Source organism: Lissotriton helveticus, chromosome 1_1 (assembly GCF_964261635.1).
Source record: "Lissotriton helveticus chromosome 1_1, aLisHel1.1, whole genome shotgun sequence".
NCBI classification, from domain to species: domain Eukaryota; kingdom Metazoa; phylum Chordata; class Amphibia; order Caudata; family Salamandridae; genus Lissotriton; species Lissotriton helveticus.
Window position 1 is genome coordinate 1,768,900,443 of NC_136057.1, and position 26,430 is coordinate 1,768,926,872.

At 44.5% G+C, this 26,430-nt stretch overlaps 1 protein-coding gene across 1 annotated transcript in view; it reads left to right on the top strand.

Moving 5' to 3' along the window:
- The window catches only part of SHFL (shiftless antiviral inhibitor of ribosomal frameshifting), a 282,766-nt gene extending 257,784 nt beyond the window's left edge, over positions 1-24,982 (top strand). The window contains exons 8-9 of the mRNA XM_078640058.1: positions 7,892-8,040; positions 22,574-24,982. Coding sequence (XP_078496184.1) covers positions 7,892-8,040; positions 22,574-22,812 — 388 coding nt within the window. The 3' untranslated portion in view covers positions 22,813-24,982. The remainder of the gene's footprint in view (positions 1-7,891; positions 8,041-22,573) is intronic.
- Positions 24,983-26,430: the final 1,448 nt, after the last annotated feature.

A 26,430-nucleotide genomic window follows, 5' to 3' on the forward strand; every position in this document is an offset into this window, starting at 1 on the left:
GATGGTGGTGAGGCATTTACTGCAACCAGTAGCTCAGTATCCTGGGATAGATCTCTCTGGTTCCAAATTTGTTACTTTGTAATGATGCTTAAAATGCAGATTCAGGGTTTAACTCAACGAATTCTGCTTGTTTTGCCATTTTCCATGCAATTTTCTCACATAAAGTTCAGCAGTTTCGACTTGCTGAAATCTGTCAGGGACAACTTTGGTGTGCAAGATTGATCACACAACTCCAGTCCCTGCACAATCACGCCCTTGCCTCTTGGAAACAAGACCTGACCGTAAGCAGTAGTGTTCAAGCAATAATCAAAAAAACAAGAAAAAATGTTTACTTCCGGAGGCTAGCCTATAGCCAACATCAGCTTTCCTGATCAGAGGTACAGCAGACAGTCCAGTCCTTTCTGGGCTACAGATGTCAATGAATCGTTTCAAGCCATTTTGGTGCCGGCTGGAGATAAATTATGTGGGACAAATGGGTCTTGTAGATTGTTCAAAGGGGTTAACCCCTGCCCTTCATTTTCTCTTCACCCTACCTTTTTTTCAAATCCAGACACAAATTTGGAGGAGCACTTGACAACTCTGATGCAGGAGGTCATTCTTTTAAATTCCAAGCATAACTTTAAATGTATCCCGGACTCTGAGAAAGAAGGGGAATACTATTCATGCAATTTCCTCGTCCTAGAAAACAGTGTTGGACTCGGGGCTAGTCTGTATCCTGACTTGTTGAATTCCTTTCTGCAGAAGGAAAAATTAAAAATGATGACGCTAACTCAGATTGTTTCCGCCCTAGACCTAGGACTTGCAGGATGCATATTTCCATATATACGGCCTGCAGTTCAAGAAAGACCAGGAACACTTTCAATTTGATAATGTATCCTCTGGTCTTACCTCCGGTGTCTCGGCCCATCTTTGGAAGTCGGGAGTACATATACTGCCTCACAGCGATGACTGGCTGTTGAAGGCAGGTTCTCCACAGTCCATTGTGACCAACTTCCTGTGGACGAACATTTAACATTGTTGGGTTTCACCATCAAAGACCCAAAGTCCAACCTGAGCCATACACAGAGACTTCCGTTCATTTGGGCGATTCTTTACACAATGGTGGCCAAGGGGTTTCCTCAACCTCAGCCAGTCATGGAGATTTAGGGTATTATCCCAATGGTTTAGAATCACTCCTGGATCCCGGTGAGAATGACCCTTCGAGTTCTTAGCCTCTTTGCCTTGTGCATTCTACTCATTCACAATGCCTAGTGACACATGTGATACCTGCAGTGGTTCCTCATATTTCTGTGAGCTCATCAACAGTGATGCCTCACTAAGCCCATTCAGGTCTCAAGGGAGAAAGCTCAGAATCTGCAGTGGTGGTTGTCAGTCTGACATGGACATAGACTCCATTGTTATTTCTCCCATCGGTTCGGACATGTACTGCTGCGCCCGGTTTGAAAACCTTTCTTCGCTTTTCCCTTGGTGTGTAATCCACTCTACCCTCAACTGTATTGTTTCCGTATGCGCTGCCCTGTTCTCCATGTATCGGATCGCTTGACAAACTCACCATTTTCGATCAAAATCCTCACGGGCGGCCGTCAGCCCTTGCCTCGTCGGGCAGCCTTCTGCCGATGGACCAGACTCCAGTACCTTCGCACCAACCTACATAGAGTTTGTAACTTGTGCCTCTCTCCGGAGCACAAGAAGGAAGATTGCGACACTTGTAAGCCGTTTTGGTCTAAGAAGAGACTACGCGATCGTCGGGTTGATGATGTGAGATGCAGCACCAAAAGCATCCAACACACTCTGGATATCTTCGGAGAAGAAGCCGACCAAGACCAGATCGCAGCGTCCACCACAGAAGACAAGGCCCTCTCCATTCCAGAGTCAGATTCCGAGCTCAAGGTCAATCTGGAGTCCAAAGATATGCTTCCGGGACAGAGTGCCATGAGTAGCAAAGACCCCTAGCCCCCTAAATTCTCTTCTAAAACTCATAAGGCTACGGCACCACCTCTGCCTTGTGGCCAAGGTCGACACTGAGACAATGTTTCCAACGCCCTGCCTCCCGGCTCGGCACCAAAACAAACCGTCAGGCCTTCTGGCTTGTGACGGAGTCGCCCGAAATTCTATTTGGATCTGAAATCATCAGGATCCAAGGGCAAAGCTGAAACCCCCACTACGAAAGACAAACATGCTACGGAGCCGAAACCCTCCACTTTGAAATACAAAGACGCTTCGGAGCCGAAACATTCTAAAGACAAGTCTATTTCGACGCCGAAGCCTCCAGAACCAATTTTAGACGTTTATGAGGCCAAATTGGATCCCAAACAAAAGAAAATGTATATTAATCATGATACTGGACATATTTTAGCTAAAAATCCAACAAAACACAAGCTTCCTGCAGAGGAGACGTCTGATAAGATTCCCTTAAAGACGAAGAAGGACATGACTACTAGCCCTGTTAATCCTGCCCCATAACTCTCGCCACCTCCATCTTCTCCACAATTAATAATTGAAGATCCATTACACATCCATCTATATGCTGAGGGATCTCAGCATATAGATCCAGATGTGGATCAAGGTGATGATGATACTCATTTGACTGCAGACCCATGGAATGATTACACCATTGACCCTCTAGTAGACAATGAGCCAGACCTTTATCCTGCAAACCCATCACCACCAGATGATAATATGGCTTATCAACAGCTCATTGCCAGAGCAGCAGATTGTCATGGGGTACCATTACATAAAGAAACATTAGAAGAGGACTTTCTATTTGAAACACTTGAGTCCACACATAGGTCAAGTCAAACACTCCCTATGCTTAAAGGCATGACGAGACATGCAGATGATATCTTTAAAGAACCTGTCAGAGCACGTATTTCAACTCCAAGGGTAGATAAAAAAAATATAAAGCCTCACCATCAGATCCTGTGCTTATTAAGGGACTCCCTAGTAGTGTCCAATGCTCACAAAAGAGCTAACTCTCAAACCGCTGGGGGTGCACCTCCCCAGATAAAGAATCCAAACCTATAGGGGCCTCTGGTAAACAGGCATCTGTTCAAGCTGCTAATCACTGGTGCATTGCAAAAACACAGGGCCTACTAGCTATGTATGATAGGGCACACTGGGATGAGATGGAGCAACTGCTCCAATATCTCCCAGACACACATAAAACTAATGCACAGCAGTTAGTCGAAGAGGGGAAACTAGTCTCTAACTCCTCAATAAGATGTGCTTTAGATGCAGCTGACACTGCAGATAGGGAGATTAATACCAGCATTCTCATCAGAAGGCATTCATGGCTTAGGATCTCGGGGTTTAAGCCTGAGGTTCAACAGTCCATTTTGAACAACCCATTTGACAAGGGCCTGTAGTCGACCAATCCTTATAAAAGATAGAAAAGGACACTGAAGTGGCAAATCCATGGGAGCGCTCCAGTCCCCTTTAAATAGAGGCTCCTTTTGCAGCTCATTTTACAGAGCAGGGTCCACAACAACATCCTCGGACCCAAATGCTTCCTCTTACAAAGGCAACAATCAACCCTTTTCCTCTAGAGCTTTCTAGAGAGGAGGATATGGAGGAATCTACTCCAAAGGCAGGGGTAAAGGCTCCACACCACGTAACACCCCTTCCCCTAGTAAACAGTGACTTGCCAATACTTCCCCCTGATCACTCAGCACCTGACTGAGAAAGACTTCCAACAGTTTCTCCCCATTTGGCAATCTATAACAACTGACAAAAGGGTGCTAGACCCTATCCAACATGGTTATTGCCTGGAGCTCACCTCCAAACCACCAACCATTACACCTCACATTCACAAATTGTTGTCAGACCATTTGCAGGTACTCATACAAGATTTGCAATCTCTCTTACAAAAGGGAGACATAGAACTAGTTCCATTTCAGTATCAAGGTTCAGGGGCTTACTCTCTTTATTTTCAAATTCCCAAAAAGGACGACTTCTTAAGGCCAATTTTGGATCTCAGAGAATGAAACCACTACATACTGTCAGAACATTTCCGTACGGTAACTCTTCAACAGGTTCTTCCTCTCCTACAGCAAGGCGATTTTATTGTCCACATTGGACTTAAAAGACACGCATTTTCACATTCCCATTCATCCAGCTTATTGCAAATATCTCAGATTTGTGAAAGCAGACAAACACTATTAGTTCAAAGTACCTAGCAGTGGTAGCAGCTCATCTCAGAAGACAACAAATTCATGTCTTCCCCCAACCTCAACAACTAGCGCATCAAAGCCAGCACACACCAAAAGTGTCTTCAAAACACGCAGACAAGAAGAAGGCTTGCGGAACCCACAAAGTGTATCAAAAGCAATGCCTTTCATCAACCCTGTTCCACAAGTCGTGCTAACAGCAGATGCATCTTTCACCGGTTGGGGTGCACATCTCCATCATTATGCAATCCAAGGTCTCTGGGATGACAAACACAGACTATTTAGAGCTTCTAACAGTGTTTCTAGCACTGAAAGCTTTTCAGTCTAATCTCACAGTCAAAGTTGTCCCAGTCCGCACAGACAATATGACAGCAATGTTCTATGTACAAAAACAAGGTGGGACACACACTCTCCAACTGTCATGCCTGACTCGGACAATTTGGAAATGGGCAATCCATCACAGGATTCCCCTTCTGGCAGAACACTTCCCGGGTGTGAACAATCAAATTGCCAACCTCCTCAGCAGAAGGAGACCGCAAATACACAAGTGGGAACTACATCCCCAAGTTCTCCTGCCATACTTTCAACAATGTGGATACCCACAAATAGATCTGTTCGCCATAGTAGACAACGCACAATCCCCAAACTTCGCCTCCAGGTTCCCACACCCTCCCTCCAAAGGCAATGCCCTATGGATGAATTGGTCAGGTATATTTGCCTATTCTTCTCTGCCTCTCCCACTCCTTCCATTTCTGGTTCCGAAACTCAGGCAAATATCACTTGCACTGATTTTGGTAGCTCCCTCATGGGTCTGTCAACTATGGTGCACCACCCTGTTAGAGCTCTCGTAGTTCCACATCAAAAACTACATCTCACCTCCAATCTCCTCTCTCAGAACCATGGAGAAATCAAGCATCCAAATCCCAAGGAGATCAATTTGACTCCTAAACTCATAGAGTTTGGATATTTAAATTTACCACCAGACTTTGACTATTCTGAAAGAAGTAAGAAAACCTACTACCAGAGCTTGCTATGCTGCAAAATGGAAACGAATAATTGTTTACTGCAACAACAAAATTCTACCTCTAGATGCTTCTGTTCAGAACATTATCTGTTACCTTTTGAACCTACAGCATTGTGGGCTAGCTTATACATCTATTAGGGTGCACCTTGTAGCAGTAGCTGCATATTTGAAAAACAGGCAACATTCGTCTGTTCAAAGTTTCTGTTATCAAAGCATTTATAGAGGGCCTAAAAAGAGTTATACCACCAAGAATTCCTCTGGCACTAGTGTGGAATCTTAATGTTGTACTTACAAGACTTATGGGCCCGACCTTTGAACCACTACACAAGTGTACTTTACATTTTCTCTCTTGGAAGGTTGCATTCCTCATTGCAATCACTTCATTAAGGAGAGTTGGTGAGCTACAGGCATTAACTTTAGAAGAAACCAATCAGTTGAGTTTCCTGTGTTTTTTCCTCAACCTTATTCAGTAGCAGAACGAGCTCTTCACACACTTGAGTTCAAAAGAGCTTTATTGTATTATATTGAAAGAACAAGAGATTTTCATAAAACAAAGCAAATGTTTATTTAGTTTGCACCACCTCACAACGGCAATCCTATTTCTAAATCTGGCATTTCAAGACGGATTGTAAAGTGCATTCCAACTTGCGACGCAAAAGCCAAAAGAACTTTATCTATACCCCCTAGAGCGCATTCCACTCACAAAATAGGGGCATCTATGGCCTTTTTCGGTAACATTCCTGTAGCTGACATTTGTAAAGCAGCAACATGGTCTGCACCATACATTTACCTAACACTCTTCTGTGGATGTACTAGCACGCAAACTAGCCAATGTAGGGCAGGCAGTGCTAAAAACTTTTTTACAGACAACTGCAACATCTACTAGTTAACCAGCCTTTTGGGAGAATGCTACTATATAGTCTATGCAAAGCATGTGTCTCTACAGCACACATCCCGCCAACGGATAATGTTACCTACCCAGTAAGCATCTGTTCTTGGCATGTAGATCTGTAGATTCACATGCGCCTACCCCCCTCCCTGGGCATCTGTAGTTGTTGCAGTTCTCATTATTCACATTATCTACGCATAGACATCTGTTCACTACAGTCACTTACTCTATTCTCACCCTCTTGCGGTAAAACAATCGAACAATGGAGTCAATGCCCATGCAACAATCACTGAAAGGAGGAGTTACCTTACCTCGTGACTGGAAAGACTTCTTCAAAGAAAACCAACTTGTAAACATCTGGACCCAACACTAGATGGCAGGAGTATGCAAACTTGTGAATTTACAGTTCTGCATGCTAATAACAGATGCTTACTGGGTAAGTAACATTATCCTTTTACAGTGTTGTCCTTCTAGAAATGCTAGTGGAACATGATCTCATCTTGGCCTTACCCATACACATACCTTGTAAAACTGATGTCACCTTTGTTTTTGGGAAATTCTTTTATATTCTAAAGAGTCTAACTGAGTTACATTTAGCTCAAAGGAGTATTGTCCTATATCTTAGCTTAAACACCAGCTGCCAAAATGGCACACATTATACATCTTTAGAGCTCTAAACATTTACCTGGAAAGAGTGGAGAAAACCTTTTAATGTTTTGACCCTCTGTGTGGCCTATGGTGGTCTTTATATAAACAAAAAAGCAGCGCCCTTCTGCATTTCAAAGTTCTGTGACTTCTAAAGACTTGAGCCTTCTTAGAGACTTCATATTCATTTCACCAGACCAATGGCAGCAGCAGTGGAGCTATGAAGATACCTCTACATTGCACAAATTCTGGGGCAGCCACTTGGTATGCTTCTTGAGCCCTAATCTCATTTCAAAAAGGTGCTGGTAGTGGCCATAAATGTGTGCACAACTTGCTGCATGGACAGTTAAACACTCTTCTCCACTCTTAGCATTAGAGACATAAAATTGGAATTTGCTCCACTTGGACAGAAGGTTGAGAAAAAAGTATCTTCTAGATGATTACGAAACACTTGTCCTTGCCCTCTCTTCTTCATGATATCAGGCAGCCACCCACTTCATCAGCAAATGCAGGAATTTGGTGTGGTGGTCAATCACACATTAGTGAGGGGTGCAGCTCACATGCACAGAGGATCCATGGGACATGGAAGGCTACTATATTCTGTCAAGTGACAGGATTATTCTTTATTTTTAACTATTGTTACTGCTTCAACCTTGCAATTTTCAACCAGTTTTGAATGAAGGGAGAGCTGGGATGAAAAAAGTAGGATTGTGACAGAATAAGCAGGCCAACCAGGCACAGAGACTGCAACAGGTGCCTTGTCACTGTAGGCATACTTTGTATTCAGCGACTTCTAGTGTCTGTTTTCATTATGCGGTCCTGTGTGCTGGCATCGTTGAGGTGCTTGGAAGACACCACAGACTGAAAGAAAATATCTGATGTAGAAAGTGACTTAAGCCCTTCGTACACTTCTGCTCTGATGCTGCTGTTTATATAAGCCGTTCCTGAAAGAACACATCTTACCACTGACAAGATATTTGTATTGATGTAGTGAATGGAGAGGTTGCTAAAACAGCCTTTTTTTTACTTCTCTTGTAGTTTAAGATATTTTGTTCTTAGCTATACCAGTTCCTGAACGTGTGTGTATACACATAAATAGCAGTCTGCCTCGAAATGATGGGATGTTTGCCTGCTTACTTCACTTCAAATTGTCCTGTGTTTTTTCAGAGGATTTACACAGATGGGTGTGCCTTGTCCGTGCTACATTTGCAATACAGTCGTTCTTCCCAGTCAGATACTTCCGCCTCGAAGGACACCTGGACCACGGGGCAGGAACCCACACAGTTGTTATGCAGAGGACTGCTACAATCGAAGAGGTAAGACAGACCATCTCGCAGGATGCAAACTCCTTTCCTTGGCAGAGGCAGGCACGTCACTTAGCTTTATCAATATTTGTGCCAAGTTCTGTTCAGCACAGCTTATTGTTTTAGCTGCAAATACATTGCATTTTTTAAGTTCAAACTACACTTCATGTCTGCTTCATATCATCCAATCCATACATAGTCTGTAACCCAAAGAAGCCTTATTTTCATCTGAAGATGAAGATGAAAGCTAAACACTTTCTTGCAGCCCCGTTGCAGTTGCCTACCCATGTCAACAAAATGCGCACAATCATGATAAATTGCAAAACCAGACACACCGAAGATAGGATACAGACCCTCACTACCACCTCAAACAATTATTCCCTCAGCCCTAATGCTGTCGGCCTACTCGGCTCTAAAATGGGCAGTGTGTCCAGCACCTTTTAGTGTAACTGAATCCACAAGTCTCTGATTATGAGTGGAAATTGTGCTCAAGGCGAGTGTTCAGCGCTGGCCCCGGTGAGGGGAGGCATGTCTCTGGACAACCACACTCCCCCCGGCCCCGAGAACAAAACGCCAGCCGGTTGTTAATACACTGAAAGTGATTTGAATTGGCACATTTATATTGATTGGCTACTTCCATCTTGTAGTGCAGGTGCAGAGGAATGTTGGTGGCAGTAGGTCTTATGCCTTATCGCTATCGAGCTCACATTTATGAACTTCACTGCAGTATGCATTATTTAGTATTACATGCTTCTCTGTGATAAAAAATTATTTCTGAGTATACTTATAAAAAGCAGTGCTTGTGTGTGCTGGTAGATGGCACCAGGGAACTCACTGTGGACGCCGTTCCGCTCAGGAAGTGATACACTGAACTGCATATTAGTGCCACCCATGTGCTATGATGCCAGTCCCTTTCTTTCCGCAGCTACAGACACCGATCCGGATTGTCACTCCTTATTTCTTCAATAGGTGGAGAGATTTTCAGTGTCCTATAGACATGTCACCCTCTAAAACTACAGGATTAAAAACTTGAAGGAGTGTAGTAAGCAGATGTCTGAGACAGATCCTCAGAAGGTGTTCCTCCGGTGCTTGGTTTTGACATACGACTCCAAGGCTATCCAAGAATGTGAAGTGAAGCTGTACGTGGTAAAGCACCGGAAGGCTTCACACCAGATCTGACCCAAGTTGAAGTAAAGATCACAGACCCACTCCTGGTCATGAAGTCCAATCTTCTCAAGGTCGAAATCTTTAGGTAAGACAAAGAAAAAAGATAAGCTGTCACAGCAGTTTGAAGCCTTTCTATAGGCCATGCTGCATATCTTTGGCACGCTTCCGGCTCCCTGTGGCATGTCTTTGGGCTGCTGTTGTCCTTGATCTCCTCTTCCCCACTATGGGGATAAAAATGAATGAGCGGACAGAGGTACTGCAGTCCAGCCAGGCACCAAATTAAACCTCTTTTGTCCTTCAGCGAAGCCATCACTGACACACTGCTGGCCACTTGGGCTAAGCAATGCTCTAGCTCCCATATCAACAGTCAAGTCCACCAGCAGAGTAAATCTTAAAGCCTTCCTAACCACTTCCTTGACAACAAGTCAAAACATCTGGATACTTTTGATAAGCGTGTTTCCTTTTGCCAGCCTTGCCTTGAGATCAGTTAATGCAAGATGTCAGCTCGTTCACTGCATCCTTGCACTTTGGGACATGGTGACTGGTCCCATGCAACGTGTGTGCCGAAAGAATTCAATGCGTTAGGGATACAACCACATTTTCCAACTACCTGGACCTTGTCTAGGAAGGGCTATGGGAACCAGTGTGGTGCTTCGACGTCTCACAAGGATGAGGTCCATGTACTTCTCTGTGGACATCCAGGCGCCCTTAATGGACATGCCTTTCAATGTCTTCATCCTGTTTGGTAAAAAGACTGACTGCCCTAAAGTGTTTTAAGAAAAGCCAGGCCATTTAGGGTATATGACAGGGGGTTGGCATATAGAGAAAGTAAGGCTCCACTCGCTGCACAACCGGTCCTCTCAATGTCTGGGCCATGAGTGTAACGGACAACGCACTAACCTTGAGAGGCAGCTTACCTTCCAATCCTCCGCCACTCCAGCAAAAACCTCAAAACCCATTTAGTACATCCATTGTTCCATCTGGTAGGAGGCCGGATCAGCTACTTCTGTAGGGCTGGCAGTATATTGCATCCCAAAAATACGTCTGATAGTGCTACACCTTCCCATTTCTTTTCTTCCCACTGCACATGCTACCTACATTGGAATGCATGTCGAAGGACCAACTGTCCAACTTATGTCAGTAAGTGCAAGCTCTTTTGGCCAAATGAGCCAAAGAGATTGTATTGGACTCAGAAGCGGGGTTTGGTGTTATTCGTGCTATGTCTGTGTACAGAGGCGTGTGCCCTATTCTAGATCTGTGCGCTCTCAACACCTCCCTGCACAGTGAAAAATTAAAGATAGTCCTGCAGGACGGTTATTTTCATATCCTCATCCTGAAGATCACGGACACTACTCATGATGGACCATGAGCACTTTCCGTTTGTGTTCCATTTCACCCTCACCAGTGACCATCTGGTATTCTCAAAGGCGGTGATGGTTACTGCCCATCTTCAGAGGTCAGTGGTACCAGTCTTCCCAGTCTTCAATGAATGGCTGTTGATGCCGGGCTTGCCACAGTCCATCCTGGACCACCTCTAGGTTATGAACCTCTTGACATCATCGGGCTTATCAATCAAGCTGCTGAAGTCACACCTAACTCCTTCGCAGAAATTCCCCACCATCAAAGCCATCCTGGATACATTGCGCTTTTTGAGCTTTGTTGTGGAGCAATAAGTCTACGACATTTGTGATATATTCCTGATGTTTCATCCTCTGTCTTGAGTCTCAGTGCGGACGGCTGTGAGGCTTCTTGGCCAACTAATCTCCTGCATTCTTTTCGCCGACCATGCTAGATGACACTTGCAAGCTTTGTAGTGGGATCCGAAGTCTCCATAGGCCCAGAACCAAGGGAAAATGTCAGATTCCATCCATGTGACGAAGGAGACAGCAAAAGATCTGCAGTAGTGGCTGCTTGACCGCAATTGGACCAACAGCAGCTCACCTCTCCCTACCCCACCCATAGTTGACAGTAGAGATGGATGTGTTGCTGCTGTGTTGGGGAGGCTGACTAGGAACGGTGGAGATCAATGACTCCAGTGTCCGGTGGAAACCCACTTCTACACCAATTTGCTGGAGTTGCAGGTGATTCGCTTGGTGTTCAACATCTTGCCCTTCATGAAGGGATGGCTGATGCAGGTTCCCCACTGACACCAACACCGCTATGTTGTACTGTAGCAAGCAGGGATGGGTGGGTCCTGGGCCCTGTACCAAGAGGCCTTGCACCTCTGCATACATCTGAATTGTCTCTTGTGGTATAGCACTTGGCATGGTTTTTAAATGCCGGGGCAGACAAACTCATTCAGTGGTACCTAGCGGATCTTGAATGGCAGTTACACCCACAGGTGCACAGGGTATCTTCCAACAATGTGGAGAACCCTTGCTCAAGCTCTTTGCCACTCACGAGAATGTTCAATGTCAGTACTATTGCAAGCTATAGTTTCCCACAAAAGCTCTCTCTGAGACTCCTTCTGTCTAGAGTCGATCATGCAACTCCTCTATGACCTTCTGCTGCTACCCCTCGTGCTTCGAGTACTGAAGAAGTTCAGGAACAACCAAGCCCAAACCACTCTAGTGGCTCTGGATAGGGCCTGGGGTGTATGGTACCCGGAAACATCTGGAATTGAGCAACCATCCTGCAATAAGTTGGGGAGGGCATCCTGTCGTAGCAGTAGGACAGAGTCTTGCACCTGAGCCTGCGCAACCTGTACCACAATGTGTGGAGATTTAGTGGTGACAGTAGATCTCCTTTGACTTTGCTCTCAAGGTAGTTGATTTCATCCTGGCAGCCAGATGTCCTTCCACAAAATGTGTGCATGCAGGGCCCTATGGCAAGGGTGTCACCTGGGGCAGTACCCACTAGTTTGACCTGTTGCAGGCAAAACCGTCATAAGTGTTGTTGTTTCATTTGTTTTTTGCCAGCAAGGTCTTCCTATGGGTGCAGTTACGGGTTACCTGTTTTTACCCTTGCCAGACCTACCAACTTTGTTCGAATCCCCACTTTTGATGCATTTCATTAAAGTATATGTTTCAGTCCAAGCAGTTCATGATGCCACAGTAGGACTTAAATCTAGTTCTCACTTTTCTGTTATGTACCCCTTTCAACCAATACAGTTGTCCATTGCGTCTCCTCACGTTATAAATGGTCTGTTCGAGGCATAGGAGCTGCAAATTACACACTGTGCATAGATCGCCACCTAGTGTTGGGCCCGGATGTTTGCAGTTTGTTTTTGTCCTGAAACGTTCTTTGGAAGTCACGAGATAGATGATTCCTCCTTTGGACCACATTGCGCATGGTCCTGCAAGGAGATTTTCTCTATAGTCAGGGAATTTACATCTCCACGGATAAACATCGCTGAGGAGAGGCCCTCTGACTCCTGGGCGGCGGATCTTGCCGGTTTTTTCACGAGCAAGATCCAACTTATACAGGCCTCCTTTCCATCGGCTACATCCGCGGAGCGGATTGCCACTGAGGCCATCCGACCGCCCCCGGCCTTGCCAGGTCTGATACTGGGCGTTTTTCCATCCATATCGGAGCCCGCCTCTTTAGCACTCATTGCCAACTTGAAATCTGGCTCGCCCCTGGATCCTTGCCCTGCTAAGATACTGGCGAAACTGGCTGATGTGATCAATCCTTTGGTCAATCCGCTGCTAAATCTCTCATTGAGCCAGGGAGTGGTCCCACAGGCTTGGAAGCAGGCAATGGTCATCCCGCTGCTCAAAAAGCCTGGTCTGGACCCTAAGGCCCCTGCTAACTATCGGCCTATCTCTCTGCTGCCGGCTCTTTCGAAAATTGTCGAAAAGCACGTGCAGACGGTGCTTTCCAATTTTCTAGAGGCGAACGAGATTCTGCATGCCACCCAGTCAGGTTTTCGCCCTAATCTTAGCACGGAGACCGCGCTCCTCGAGGTCTCCGAAACAATCAAGGAGATCTTGGATTCAGGGGGTAAAGCCATGCTGGTGATGTTGGATTTGTCGGCGGCCTTTGACACCGTTCCCCATGATGGTCTTCTCACAAGACTCTATGAGATAGGACTTCGGGGAGCGGTGTTCAGCTGGTTTTCTTCCTTTCTAGCCGGCCGCCGGCAAACGGTCTGGGCCTCGCCAGATTCCGCCATGATGCCTCCTCTGGGAGTTGGGGTCCCTCAGGGCTCTATTTTGAGCCCGACCCTCTTTAATATCTTCATGACCCCTTTGGCGGCATTGGCGGAGTCGTTTGGGGCCCGGATCGTATCTTATGCCGACGATACCCAGCTCCTCTTCTTGTGTAAGAGAGGAGGAGATTTTGAAGGGGAGAGTATCCGGGATTGCCTTGGGGCTGTGTTTCAATGGTTCCAACTGCACAGCCTCAAGTGCAATTCCGACAAGTCCGAGATACTCTTCTTTGGGTGCGACACGGAGCCAGACTGGCAGGCCTGGTGGCCTATCGACATGTTCCCCCCTACGTGTTCATCCCAAATGGCTAAAAACTTGGGTGTTAAGATGGACACGGGGCTGACAATGAAAGCCCAGATTCTGGGGGTGTCGGGCACGTGCTTTGGCCTCCTTAGGATGCTTCGGAGGTTTCTTCCCCTGTTATCGGAGGAGCACCGGAAGCTGACTGTACAGGCCCTGATAGGCTCCAGGTTGGATTATTCGAACATTCTATACCTGGGCCTGCCAGAGTACCTGTTACAGCGGCTACAGGTTGTACAGAATGCTGCGGCAAGAGCGATTTACGGAGTGAACAGGCGTACCAGTGCTGCGGGTTTGCTCCAGACCTTGCATTGGCTCCCAATCCGTAAGCGGATCGCCTTCAAGGCTCTGACTTTGACATATAAGGCCCTCCATGCGTCGGGAGCGAAGTATCTCCAGAGGAGACTGACTTTTTACCAACCAGCTCGCTCCCTGAGGTCAGAATCCTTATTTCTGGCTACTTTCCCACGAGTGAAGAGAGCACGTCTGGGAGGTCGCTCCTTTGGATTATTGGTGCCCCAATTATGGAATTCTTTGCCCCTTTCCCTCCGGGGAGCCACTGGCGTATTAGCCTTTAGAAAGGACCTTAAGACCTGGCTGTTTGTCCAGTAGGCCTTCTTTGTGTGCTGTTTTTTTTACTTTGGTGTCTTTTTCTCTTTTAATGTGTTATGTTAGTTTACTGCAGCCTTCTTCAATTAAAAGCGCCGGGACACTCTTTTTGAGTAGCCGTGCGCTCTACAAAAAAACCATTTAACATAACATAACATAACATCGGCTCCATCCTCAGATTGTTTTTTTCCGCCATCGGGCTCGGATTTGTTTCCTGTGCTCCAGTTTGGAACCTTATTTCCTTCGGCGCTCAATCCTCACCCAGTTCAATGGTTTTGTTTTGATCGCACTCCCCATCTACGCGATTCTTCACCACTTCAAAGTCTTCGATTCCGGTCGTCGACGAAGGCCTTCAGGCCTACCTGGGCCTTACTCTCTGGCTCATGGAGAGGACGCCATTCAAGAAGTGTCCTCAATGTGGGTCGAGGTTTCCCCACACAGATCTACATGAGGCGTGCAACCTTCACCTCTCATCGGAGCACCAGGCCAAAGACTGTTCCGCTTGTGCCTCTTTCCGCTCCAAGAAGACAATTCGGGACCGACTAACTCGAAGAACCATGGCTCGCTCGTCAGCTTCGATCTCCGACGACATCTTTGAAGAGGGCATCGACGTGCCAGAACACCAGCGGGCTGAAGAAAGTGCCAGCTCCTCTGATGCCGAAGACTCAGACGTCGAGGACATCACTCCAGCTCAACGGGTCGTAAGTAAGAACGTCGACCTCACCCTTCCTCGACACCCTCAAAAAAGGCTTCGGTCACACCCTCTTCTTCGGGCCCGGGGGCACACCGAGAGACTGCTTCCCACGCCCTGCCTTCGGGCCCGGCAAAGAAGCCTACTAAGCCTTCAGGCGGCTCGGGCTCAAGTCCGCCTATTCCCGGTGCCGATCATATATCGACACCGAAAAAGAAGCCATCTTCCTCAGCCACGCCGACCGCTGCTCCAACACCCAAGCACTCTGCACCGAAGACTGGCACCGGCTCATCGATGCCAAAACCGCACTCTGAGCCGAGTAAAAAAACGCCTAACGGTCCCGCTCACACACTTCGGAGCTGAAAAAACACCCAGAACCGAAAAAACACATTCCAGTAAAAGAAATTTCGAAAGGTCATAGTTTCAAGCCAAAAGACCCTAGACCAGCTACCGAGTCGGTGCCAAAAAAACCTCCGGAACCGAAAACTTAAACGCCGAAGGATCTGCCCTACAACGAAGAGCTTTTTACACCAGATCCTACTCAAAAGACTCTTGTAAAGGATCCTAAGACTGGCTAACTAGCTCTTAGCGCCAAGAAAAGACCACTAGAAGCGCCTGCAACTCCTCCTCTTCCAAAAAAGAAAAGAGACATTGCAACCTCTCCATTAAGGGTCCCTTCTCCATCACCTCCCCATACTGTTCCTCCTCCTACACCTCTTCCACCACATCATTCGCCTACACCATCCACCAATCCAGATGATGATGTAAATACAGACTCTGATGACACAGGTGGGGGTGCACATGACCCAGTAGGGACCAATAGTCCCCCGTTCAGTCACCTAATCCATGGGATGATTATAACACCCCTGATGTGCCTTACGTCCCTCAAGACGATGTATATCCTTCCAGGCCTCCCCCACCAGAGAACACTATGTTTTAACCTACTAGTCCAGAGAGCTGCCCAGTACCATGGGGTTGACTTGCACACCGATGCTGTGGAGGAAGATTTCTTATTGGACACTTTTGATACTACACAAAGGTCCACTGCCATTTTGCCAATGCTTAAAGGGGTCATTAAGGACGCAACAGAGGTATTTAAAGATCCTGTCAGGGTTCGAGTCCTCAACCCTCGCATTGAGAAAAAATACAAAGCTGCCCCTACAGATCCAGTTTACATTAGAGGTCCAGAACCACTAGATTCTTTAGTAGTATCTAATGCACGTAAACGTGCTAATTCACAAACATCAGGTGAGGCCTCACCACCAGATAAGGAATCTAAACTCCTTGACCCCTCTGGTAAGCGCACAGCGTCACAGGCAGCTAACATATGGCGCCTTGCCAATACTCAAGCGCTATTGGCAAGATATGACAGGGCACATTATGATGAACTAGAATCCATAATGCAGCATCTACCAGATAAATATAAAAACCGGGCCCATGAACTCATACAGGAAGGTACAAATATCACCAATACTTCCATTTGTTGTGCCCTAGATGCCGCAGATACTGCCTCAAGGGCTATTAATACTAGTGTCCTTCTGCGTCGGCATGCCTGGCTACGTATTTCAGGTTTCAAACCTGAATTGCAAAATTCCATCCTCAATCAGCCATTTGATGAGCAACACCTATTTGGCCCTAATGTCGATGTATCTTTAGAGAAAATGAAAAAAGACACAGACACAGCTAAATCTATGGGAGCCTTGCAATTGCAAGCTCCCAGACGTTCTTTTCGTCGCTCATCATATAGAGGCAACACAAGAGGCTACGCCTCCGACAGCCCCTCCACTTCCTATAAAACCCTAGTCAATCCACATTAACTAAGGGCTACCAAAGAGGGGGTTATAGGGGTAACAACAACAAGGGCAGAGGCAAAACCAACAACTCCCGCTCTGCCTCCACCCCTACCCAATAACTTTACTCCGCTTCCCCCCCACCATTCCATTCCTGTGGGGGGAAGACAACAACATTTCCTTCCTGCCTGGACCAAAATCACATCAGACAGGTGGGTGTGGCAAATTATTCAATCATGTTAATGTCTAGAACTAACATCTACCCCTCCAAACATACCACCAAAACAGCCTCCATTGTCACAAGAGCATCTATCACTGCTAAAGCAAGAAGTACTATCCTTGCTAGACAAAAGTGCAATAGAGCCAGTTCCTCTGCACCAAAAAAACAAGGGAGTTTACTAACTATACTTTCTTATCCCAAAGAAAGACGGCTCTCTAAGGCCTATTCTAGACCTCAGACCCCTAAACATACACATACAGTCAGACCATTTTCACATGGTCACACTTCAACAAGTCCTTCCTCTCCTGTTACACAACGACTTCCTTGCTACTCTAGATCTCAAGGACGCATACTTCCACATTCCCATTCACAAAGCTCACAGGAAGTATCTCAGATTTGTAATAGACGGGCAGCACTATCAATTCAAAGTACTCCCATTCGGAGTCACAACCACACCAAATGTATTCACCAAGTGCCTAGCAGTAGTGGCGGCACATTTACGAAGACAACACATCCATGTCTTCCCGTACCTCGGCGACTGGCTCATAAAAGCCAGCTCAAAGAAACAGTGTGTGGAACACACCCATGCCACCATCCAACTGCTCCACACCTTAGGGTTCACAATAAACCACACCAAGTCTCATCTGCAACCATCCAAAGTACAACAGTACCTCGGTGCCACAATAAACACCTCAACAGCGCTAGCTTATCCAACTCCAGTAAGGATAGCCAGCATGCAAACCCTTCTCACAAAGTTTCAGCCACAGCACTCACTTCCACCAAGAGTGTTCATGCAACTCAAAGGGATGATGGCCTCTTGCATTTTCATAGTGCCCCTTGCAAGACTTCAAATGCGTCCTCTTCAAGAGTGCTTATCACGTCAATGGAACCAGGCTCAAGGTCAATTAACAGACCTTGTGTTGGTAGACGGTCGGACTCATCGCTCTCTGCAGTGGTGGAACACCAAAAACCATTCCAAAGGGCGACTGTTCCTAGAGCCAGTTCCTCAAATAGTCTTGATAGCGGACGCATCACACTCCTGCTGGGGGGCCACCTACTGCAACACACCATGCAAGGCAGGTGGACACCACAACAAAAGTTACTCCATATCAATCACTTGAAGTTAAAAGCTATATTCCTAGCACTAAAAGTTTTCCAAAAGCAAGTATCAAACAAGGCTGTGTTAGTCCGCACGGACAACATGAGAGCCATGTATTACATGCAGAAACGGGGTGGAACACACTCCCTGCAACTCTCTCAACTAGCACAGGAGATGTAGCGGTCGGCTATACCTCAAAACATATTCCTTCTAGCCCAGCATGTCCCAGGAGTACAAAATGCCATAGCAGATCTGTTAAGTCGTCAGACACAACAGACCCACCAGTGGGAACTTCATACGCAAGTACCTCAAACATTCTTTCAGATGTGGGGACAACCTCATATAGACTTCTTTGCCACCCACGAAAACGCCAAATGCCCAAGCTTCGCCACCAGATATCCACATCCACTGTCCAAAGGCAATGCGATATGGATGAACTGGTCAAACAGATTTGCATATGCTTTTCCACCTCTACCACTCATGCCACTAGTAGTAAGCAAACTACAGCAGCATTCTTTGACCCTCATCCTAGTTGCTCCAACGTGGGCCAGACAGCCGTGGTACACCACTCTGCTACAACTGCCTGTAGAACCGCACCAAAAATTATACCGGTCTCCACACCTTTTAACACAGAACCGTGAAGAGATCAGGCACCCCGACCCAGCGTTCAGAGTGCCTGCTATTAAAGCCTTTATGGAAGGCCTTAAGAGAATTCCTCCCAGAGTACCACCTTCACCTGTGTGGAATTTAAAAAAAATTCTCACACGGCTAATGGGACCTCCCTTCGAACCCTTACATAAATGTGAACTACAATTTTTAACATGGAAGGTTGCGTTCCTAGTAGCTATTACATCTCTGCGGAGAGTTAGTGAACTACAAGCACTAACCATTCAAGAATCTTTCTTGCAAATGCATCATAATAAGGTCGTTCTCCCTACTAATCCGAAATTCCTGCCCAAAGTAATTTCTCCCTTCCACCTTAATCAATCTGTGGAACTGCCCGTTTTCTTCTCGCAGCCACAAACGGTAGCAGAAAGAGCTCTTCATACCCTAGATGTCAAAAGAGCATTGCTATACTACATCGAGAGAACACGTAAGACCAAACAACTTTTTGTGTCTTTCTCACCATCACATAAGGGAAATCTCATATCAAAATCTGGGATAGCTAGATGGATTGTCAAATGCATACAGATTTGCTACCACAAAGCTAAAAGAACGTTATCTTTTCCTCCTAAAGCCCACTCTACAAGGAAAATAGGGGCTTTAATGGCATTTTTAGGGAACATTCCCCTAGATGACATCTGCAGAGCAGCTACATGGTCTACAATGCACACATTCACAAAACACTATTGTGTAGATGTGCAAACCAAACAACAAGCTAATGTGGACCAGTCTGTTCTCAAAACACTATTTCAAACTACTGCAACAGATAGGGGTGGTCGCCGCTAAGAGTGGGTACTGCTATACAATCTATGCACAGTGTGTAATCTGCAGCTCATATGCCTCAAACGGATAATGCTACTTACCAGTATGCATCTGTTCTTGGCATGTAGAGCTGCAGAGTTATACATGCCCACCTGCCTCCCCGGCTACCCTTATCTGTTCCAGTATTATCTTAATTAGATACAGCTTACATGGACATCCTTGCTTTTCTTGCAAAGCTCCATCATTTCCCTAATGACGAAAAACAATCTGAGGATGGAGCCGATGCCCATGCGCAATGTGGTCCAAAGGAGGAGTCACCTATCTTGTGACTTCCAAAGAACTTTTCCCGACAAAAACAAACTGCAAACATCCGGGACCAACACTAGGTGGCGGTCTATGCACAGTGTGTAACTCTGCAGCTCTACATGCCAAGAACAGATGCATACTGGGAAGTAGCATTTTTCTTGTGGTTCAAACATCTGCACTCCAGATGAGTTAACTTCAGGCACTTTCGGACCAGCCGCCCTATACTACCTTTTTCCATTCTAACTGGTGTTAAGGACTTGAGCTGCTTTCCTACCAAAAGTGGTGACGCCCTTTCATGTTGGACAGCCATCACCTCAACCTTTTTTTGCTCAGCCTTATCCCTCCATTGTTTAAACTCCAAGGGGGCAGTCAGTTTTTACATTGATTGTACCAAAGAACACTGAGTGGTCCATTAGTTCTTTGAGGGGTTCTCTTGAGATGAAGAAGGGCGAGGAGGTGCAAAAACAGACCACCTCTCAAAGGAAAGTCCTCTGCAATAAGATCTGCTAAGCATTGGCTAAGAAGCAGGCTCCAGAAGGTCAAATGGTTCACTCCACCAGGGCAAGACTGCTACCACTATGTTTGCAGACTGTTCTGGTTCTCTGTCAAGAAGCCACGAGGGCATGAGTGCACACATTCACAAAGCACTAATTCCTCAACAGTCAGGTCTGTTGAGATGGGATTTATGCCTGCAAGACTATAGTATTAACCTTTATACAGAGCCACCAGGTTGGGAGTTACTGCTTTAGTATCTATTCAGAAGGTGAGGAATCTGCAGTTAGAAGTATTCATCAGAAGAACTAGCTACTTAACCTTGGTGATGCTCTTTGTGATGGATACTCTAACGGCAGATTTCTCATGGCCCGTCCATCTCCTCATTCTGTGGTATGGTCTCTTCCATTTACAAATATCCCAATTCAGGAATCTGCACACTGGTTCTTTCAATTTGCAGATGGGCTCCGCATCTAAAGGCATGGACAAGCTCATTAAAGAAACTGCCGTCAACACGCATCAGTGCCTCTTATTTGTGACTCCATTAGTTGCTTCCAAACTGGAACATCATCAAAGCAGAGTCGCATGGTGCCACCTACCAGCGTGTAAGAGCACTGCTTTTGAGTTTTCAGGATCTGTTCAGTCATCTGGAGATATTCACAGAGGGCCCGATTCACAAAGGTAAACTTGGACCTGAATCCTAACTTAGACCTGAAGTGTAAGTTTAGACCTGACGTCTAACTTTAGACCTGAAGCCTAGGTTTAGATTTCAGTCCTAAGGTTTAAAGTTTTCCTTTGTGAATTTGATCCAAAGTAAAGAATCTCCAGTTAAATAAAGTGTCACCTAGAATGAACTTTGCCAAAAATAAGTAGATTGTTCATTGTGGCACAGCTCTCATATGAGGCATGAAGGCTGCTATCCAATGGGGTTTGCAGAACAGACCGGGTCAGTCGCAACTTCTCGCTCTTTTGCACTTTGCTTTGCTGTAGGATGCAGAGGACCTAAGGCAAAGAAGATTATCTGACCGCCCCCTGTGGCAAGGCATTTGTCTGTGATTGATAATTGCATGACACCAAGAGGCAGGCTCTTCAGCCAGGTGCTAATCAGCCATTAGTTCATTTTCTAAGTTCATCCCTCCAAAAATAAAAATCTACAAATTGGAGTTCTAGATATACGTGAGCTACATCTCATTTGTGGTAGCACATGTTTCATTAGTGGAGCCCAGTGACCTTAACAAACAGTGGTCAACAGTGAATGGAAAACAATCAACTGTGTTCAATAAATATAAATGTCGCCTTCTGGCTTCCTTAACACTCTTAAAAACGATTCCCCTGTTTTCAGGCCCTCAATTTCATGCCTTCTATTTATGCTCAAAACTCCCACACAGTCCACCCTCCAAAGTCTCTCTCTTGTACTTCCTCCTGTCTTCCGTCTGTAAATTAGCTTGTGCACAATTGTTGCCTGAGATTCCCCACATCCTGCATGCCAACATAAAGTGAAGAGTGAACAAACTGAAATTGAAAGTTTGAAATACAGTTTGAATTAGTCTCGCTAAACCTCTATGGGTGGTTTCGAACTGGAAGAGAGTAGATGAGCCTAGTCATTACACATAATTTGGTCCATATTGCGAATTTTTTCACGGCAAGCACAATTAAATAGGTTCAGAATAAATGAGAGCAGGGAAAATACAGACTTAAAAACATATGAGACTATTGAGTAGAGTAAAAATAAAGACTGCGATTTACATATCGATAGTATTAGTAATTTAAAAGTAACAAGGAGTGAAATATGATAAGCTCCAATATGAAATCAATGCGAGTGATAGAAATATTGGCATATTTTACCGCACATATGCAGATGACAATGCTAATTAAAACTAAAAAAATATATATATATATATATATATATATGTGTGTGTGTACTGTAAAGCATCAAGAATGAATCATCATCATTTATGGGTAGAGGTTAATGGCAGAGGCTTGGGACTGGTGTCAATGTAAAGAGCTCCAAGTCCGCCATCTGTTAATTTCTGGCTAATATAGCAGACTCCATTTGTGCAAAGGCCATTTCAGGACTCTTGTCTTTTGGTCTGTATCATCCCTGCTCTTCAGGACCAGCATTCATCCCAATTGTGCTCAGAATAGAGATTTAAGTCTCTGCATTAGAGGGTAGCCTTATTTGATTCTGATTGGCAGCACACAGTGTTGCCCGTGTTGCAATAAGCTGTTTTGGCTTTACAGAGGCCAATTTTGCTTCATGCTTATATTCTTTTGTCCTTTTTTTCCACACTTAAGAACCTCATATACCCGGAACCCACTGCATCCACCCTAGGAGTAGAGCCAGGAACGGTCTTCCCAAGGTCTTGCACCCAAGCCCAACGCACGAGAGCACTGGTTCTACTGTGGCAACATGCATCAGCCAGGGCAGCTTGGACATACGCGATATAGATGATCTGATCATGGACGATCTGAAGGAGTCTGCTGAAGAAGAGGAGGAGGACGAGGACGACGATGCCGAAGACAGCGATGACTAAGAAGAGGGTGAAGGGACTGTTTTTGAGAGGAGTTTAGTGCATCTTTTTCACTTGCCCCATTCCTTTGAAAACAAAAAGGCTTCCATTCCTTTCTTACTAGCAAGCTGCTATACTGCACTTTTCTATTATTTGCTATTACTCTATTTCTCCTTTTGACCTTCTCATTCATTCAAAATGGCCTTGGAGTTGAGGGACTTAAAGCTTTACACTGAGCCTACCAAGATGTCTTATAATAATGTTTGTTTTCAAGAGTGCCTTTTCACCCAAGTAGGGTAACATTGCTCTTTAGACCGCACTTTGGGAGCAATACTGCGCACGCAGCCCTCTCTGTAATAGAGGTCTTAGTTTGCTTTCATACCTCAAAGCTGCTTGAAAGTCTAAGAAAGGCAAAATTATCTTCAGTTTAACATAACATGACTTTTATATGAATGATTGAACAAACTAAGGCCAAGAGATCATTTTATGGGATGTCCTATGTCATGAGCAGTCTTCGGACCAAAATTCAAGTGACTTGGAGTTCCATTCAGCTGTGACGTTCAATTTAGGTGCAGATCGCCCCAGCACAATTCTTCTTGGAATATGTTTAGAAGCAGAGTTTTAAGAGACGTGCTCACTTTTGAAGCTTCAGTCTGATATTGCGCACGTCCTGGTTTGACACCTGGCTCCATTTTAGTAAAAGTGCAAAGGAAGACACAAAACACAGGTGCATATTCCCACGGTTTTGATTTTATAGGATTGTGTACTCATTGTATACTATTAACATTTCAGAGAATATGTTTGTTTTTTCATGTATAAAGCCTGAATTTGGAGTGGGTTTTCATTCTGAAAAGTATAGATGGATTTTGGAGGTGTGTTTTTGACTAAGAAGGTTTTGTCTTTTCTTAGCAATTTCGTATGTGTTTATGAAGCTTTCCAAATGAAATCTGATGGTTTGAATTTCTCAGTACAAAATACACTGAAGTTTTTTTTTTTTTTCCCAGCCTGATTTTTGTGCCAGACCCTTTAGAAACAAATTTGTATGTCATTCCATGGAATGAATTAGGGGCACATAAAAACAGAAGACACATTTGTCCTTTATTTTATTTTCTGTAATGAACCCAAAAAAGTGTCCGGAAACAGAACAAAACTATACATGAACTGATTTTAACAGACATTTTAATGCAGCCAATTTACAATTTGGAGCGGTTAATCCTGACATCCCAAGAAAAGCAAATTTTTATATTCTGATGTATAGAATGTTGTAGGAAACAAATTCTATTCTTCTGCATCTTCACCTGGCATTATCAGTCAGATAGCTGTCATAAGTTGGGGCTGCCCCGGGCCTCACATTGTGGTATACATCTTAGCAGATTTAAACCAAAAAATTATTAAATAAAATTTCCCTGTCAAAAAAACAGCCTGCATAATCTTATACGAAAAGAAATGGTTCAAATGTTTCTATTTTAGCAAAAAAAAACCTCCATTGTTGGATCTCTGTTAAAATTCATAAACACAGAACATTAAATACTCTTAGTGACACATTTTTATATATATATATAGGACATATATTTCTGTCCATTGAGTAAGTGGTCCAGGATCCAGACTAGGCGGAAATATTCAGATGTGACAAGTAGATTATCACTTTCTTCTTTAGCACCTTATTTTTCCTCGACTTGTGAGTATTGATTTTTGATCTTATATGCAGCATATTGCACTAAAACCCTATGCACTCAAAACTCTGGAAGAAAGACCACTTCACCTTTTCTTTGTTTTATTTGGCTGCTGTAGGTTTCAGGTAATAAACGTAATATTATTTGCTGCAGCAGTGAATCTTAGTTACCTTAATGATCAAGCATGGCAGAGCACAGGGCTTTGTTGACAAAGTTCTTATATTTCACACTCTTATTTTTCTAGCATTGACCCCCTGTTTAAAATTATACATTTCGATCACCCAGCCCTTGGTTTTCTGTTTTCGGGAGAAACGATTCACATTTGGTCTTTACTGAGTTTGCACAGTGGTCCAAAAGTGCATAATATTTCCTGGTATTTCATGTGTTCGTTTACAACTACCACATACAAACATGTTATTCATATGGTAACTCTGGTTTTAATTTTACTCTCCATTTTTGTATGTCTCCTTTCATTATATAGTGTGTAAAGTAGTAATAAAAGGGCATGTCTTAAAATCCAATATCCTGTGTTGTAATTTAGTGAAAATTTTTAAATATATATTATGTCAATGTTAAGTGATGAAAATGACTTAAATAGAGAAAGATATTACTGAGCCAATTTGAACTTTTCTTTCAGTTGCATAAATCTGTGCAATCGAATTAATTCATACAAAGGCCAAAAAACAACCCTGTTTATGGAATAGCCCTAGCTAAGTATGTGTTATCAAAACCTTAGTATCTGTCACACAGCTCCACCTGCTTTTACAACTTTATTAAAAAAAGTTAGAATGCAGACACATGCAAACGTAAAAAAAAGTATTTCAGCTGTTTTTGTGGCTGTGTTCCAGAGAGACTATGTCTTGGGCTGGTGCACCTTGACCATTCCTATGATGCTCTTTGGCAAGCAGTCGGAAGATGTTGAGGTAAGTATAGTATCCATTTCATCCCATCCACCATGGTTATTTCCTTTTCTGGTCATATCTGAGTTTTATTTCAGTGATGTGTCTGAGGTTAGATGAAGTAGGTGTACTGAAATAATCAATGACCATAAATTCTGTGTTAATAGATCATCCTTAGAAATTATAACCATGGACAGTAGACATATGGCAAATGTGTTGACATCATGCAGAGTAGACCGATATCTTGGACAGATCATGTAGGAGCTAAGACTACTTTGCTCATGTTAAATGCTTTGTGCCAGCAGTGAGCAAAAGGTTTAGATCTTAATTGCAGTGCATGGATGTAAGACACATGTGATTCATATTCCTCCTATTACTGACCTCATGTATGTAGCACTCATTACCCTCAAGGGTAATATGTGAATTTGCCCTGCAGTAGGGTACATACGTTATTTAGCAGCCTGAGTGTGTTTGGTGGAAAAGGGCAAGCTTAACAGACTTCAAGTAGCTATAATGTTCTTTGCTCAGCTGAGATGGCTTTTGCTTAGTTGTGCAAATTGTATAATACACATGGACTCATTATCAGTAAGGAATTTCAATAACGAGACATTCTGGGAATTGTTGCATCCACTAGAATGTTTGTCCTCAGAATGTTTGTGTTATTCGATTTGCTAAGGTTAAGAACTGACTTTCAAATTGAGTTGTTCTTTTTTGTGTCTCTGGTTTTCTCCTGATGGTGGTAACATTTGTCTGTCATTTGATCGTTGGGTATTGTTTTGCATGTGTGTTGTGCAGCATAGTCATACTCATTTTGAGACACTGTACGTTAGGGCAGCTGGAGAATCCATTCTTATGTTACTGTGTAGGTTAGGTCATCTGTGGAATCCATTCTTGGCTTTATATTTAAGGATGAGACTTTGTTTGTGCTAGACTGACGCTTCACACATTGCAGGGAAATATTATTGATTACACAAACTGTCGGAGTTTACTTACACCAATTTTGCCTTAGTGTGAATCCCAGTGATCTCCCAGTGTCTGTTTGTCCTCCTGTACATATATAATGAGCAAGT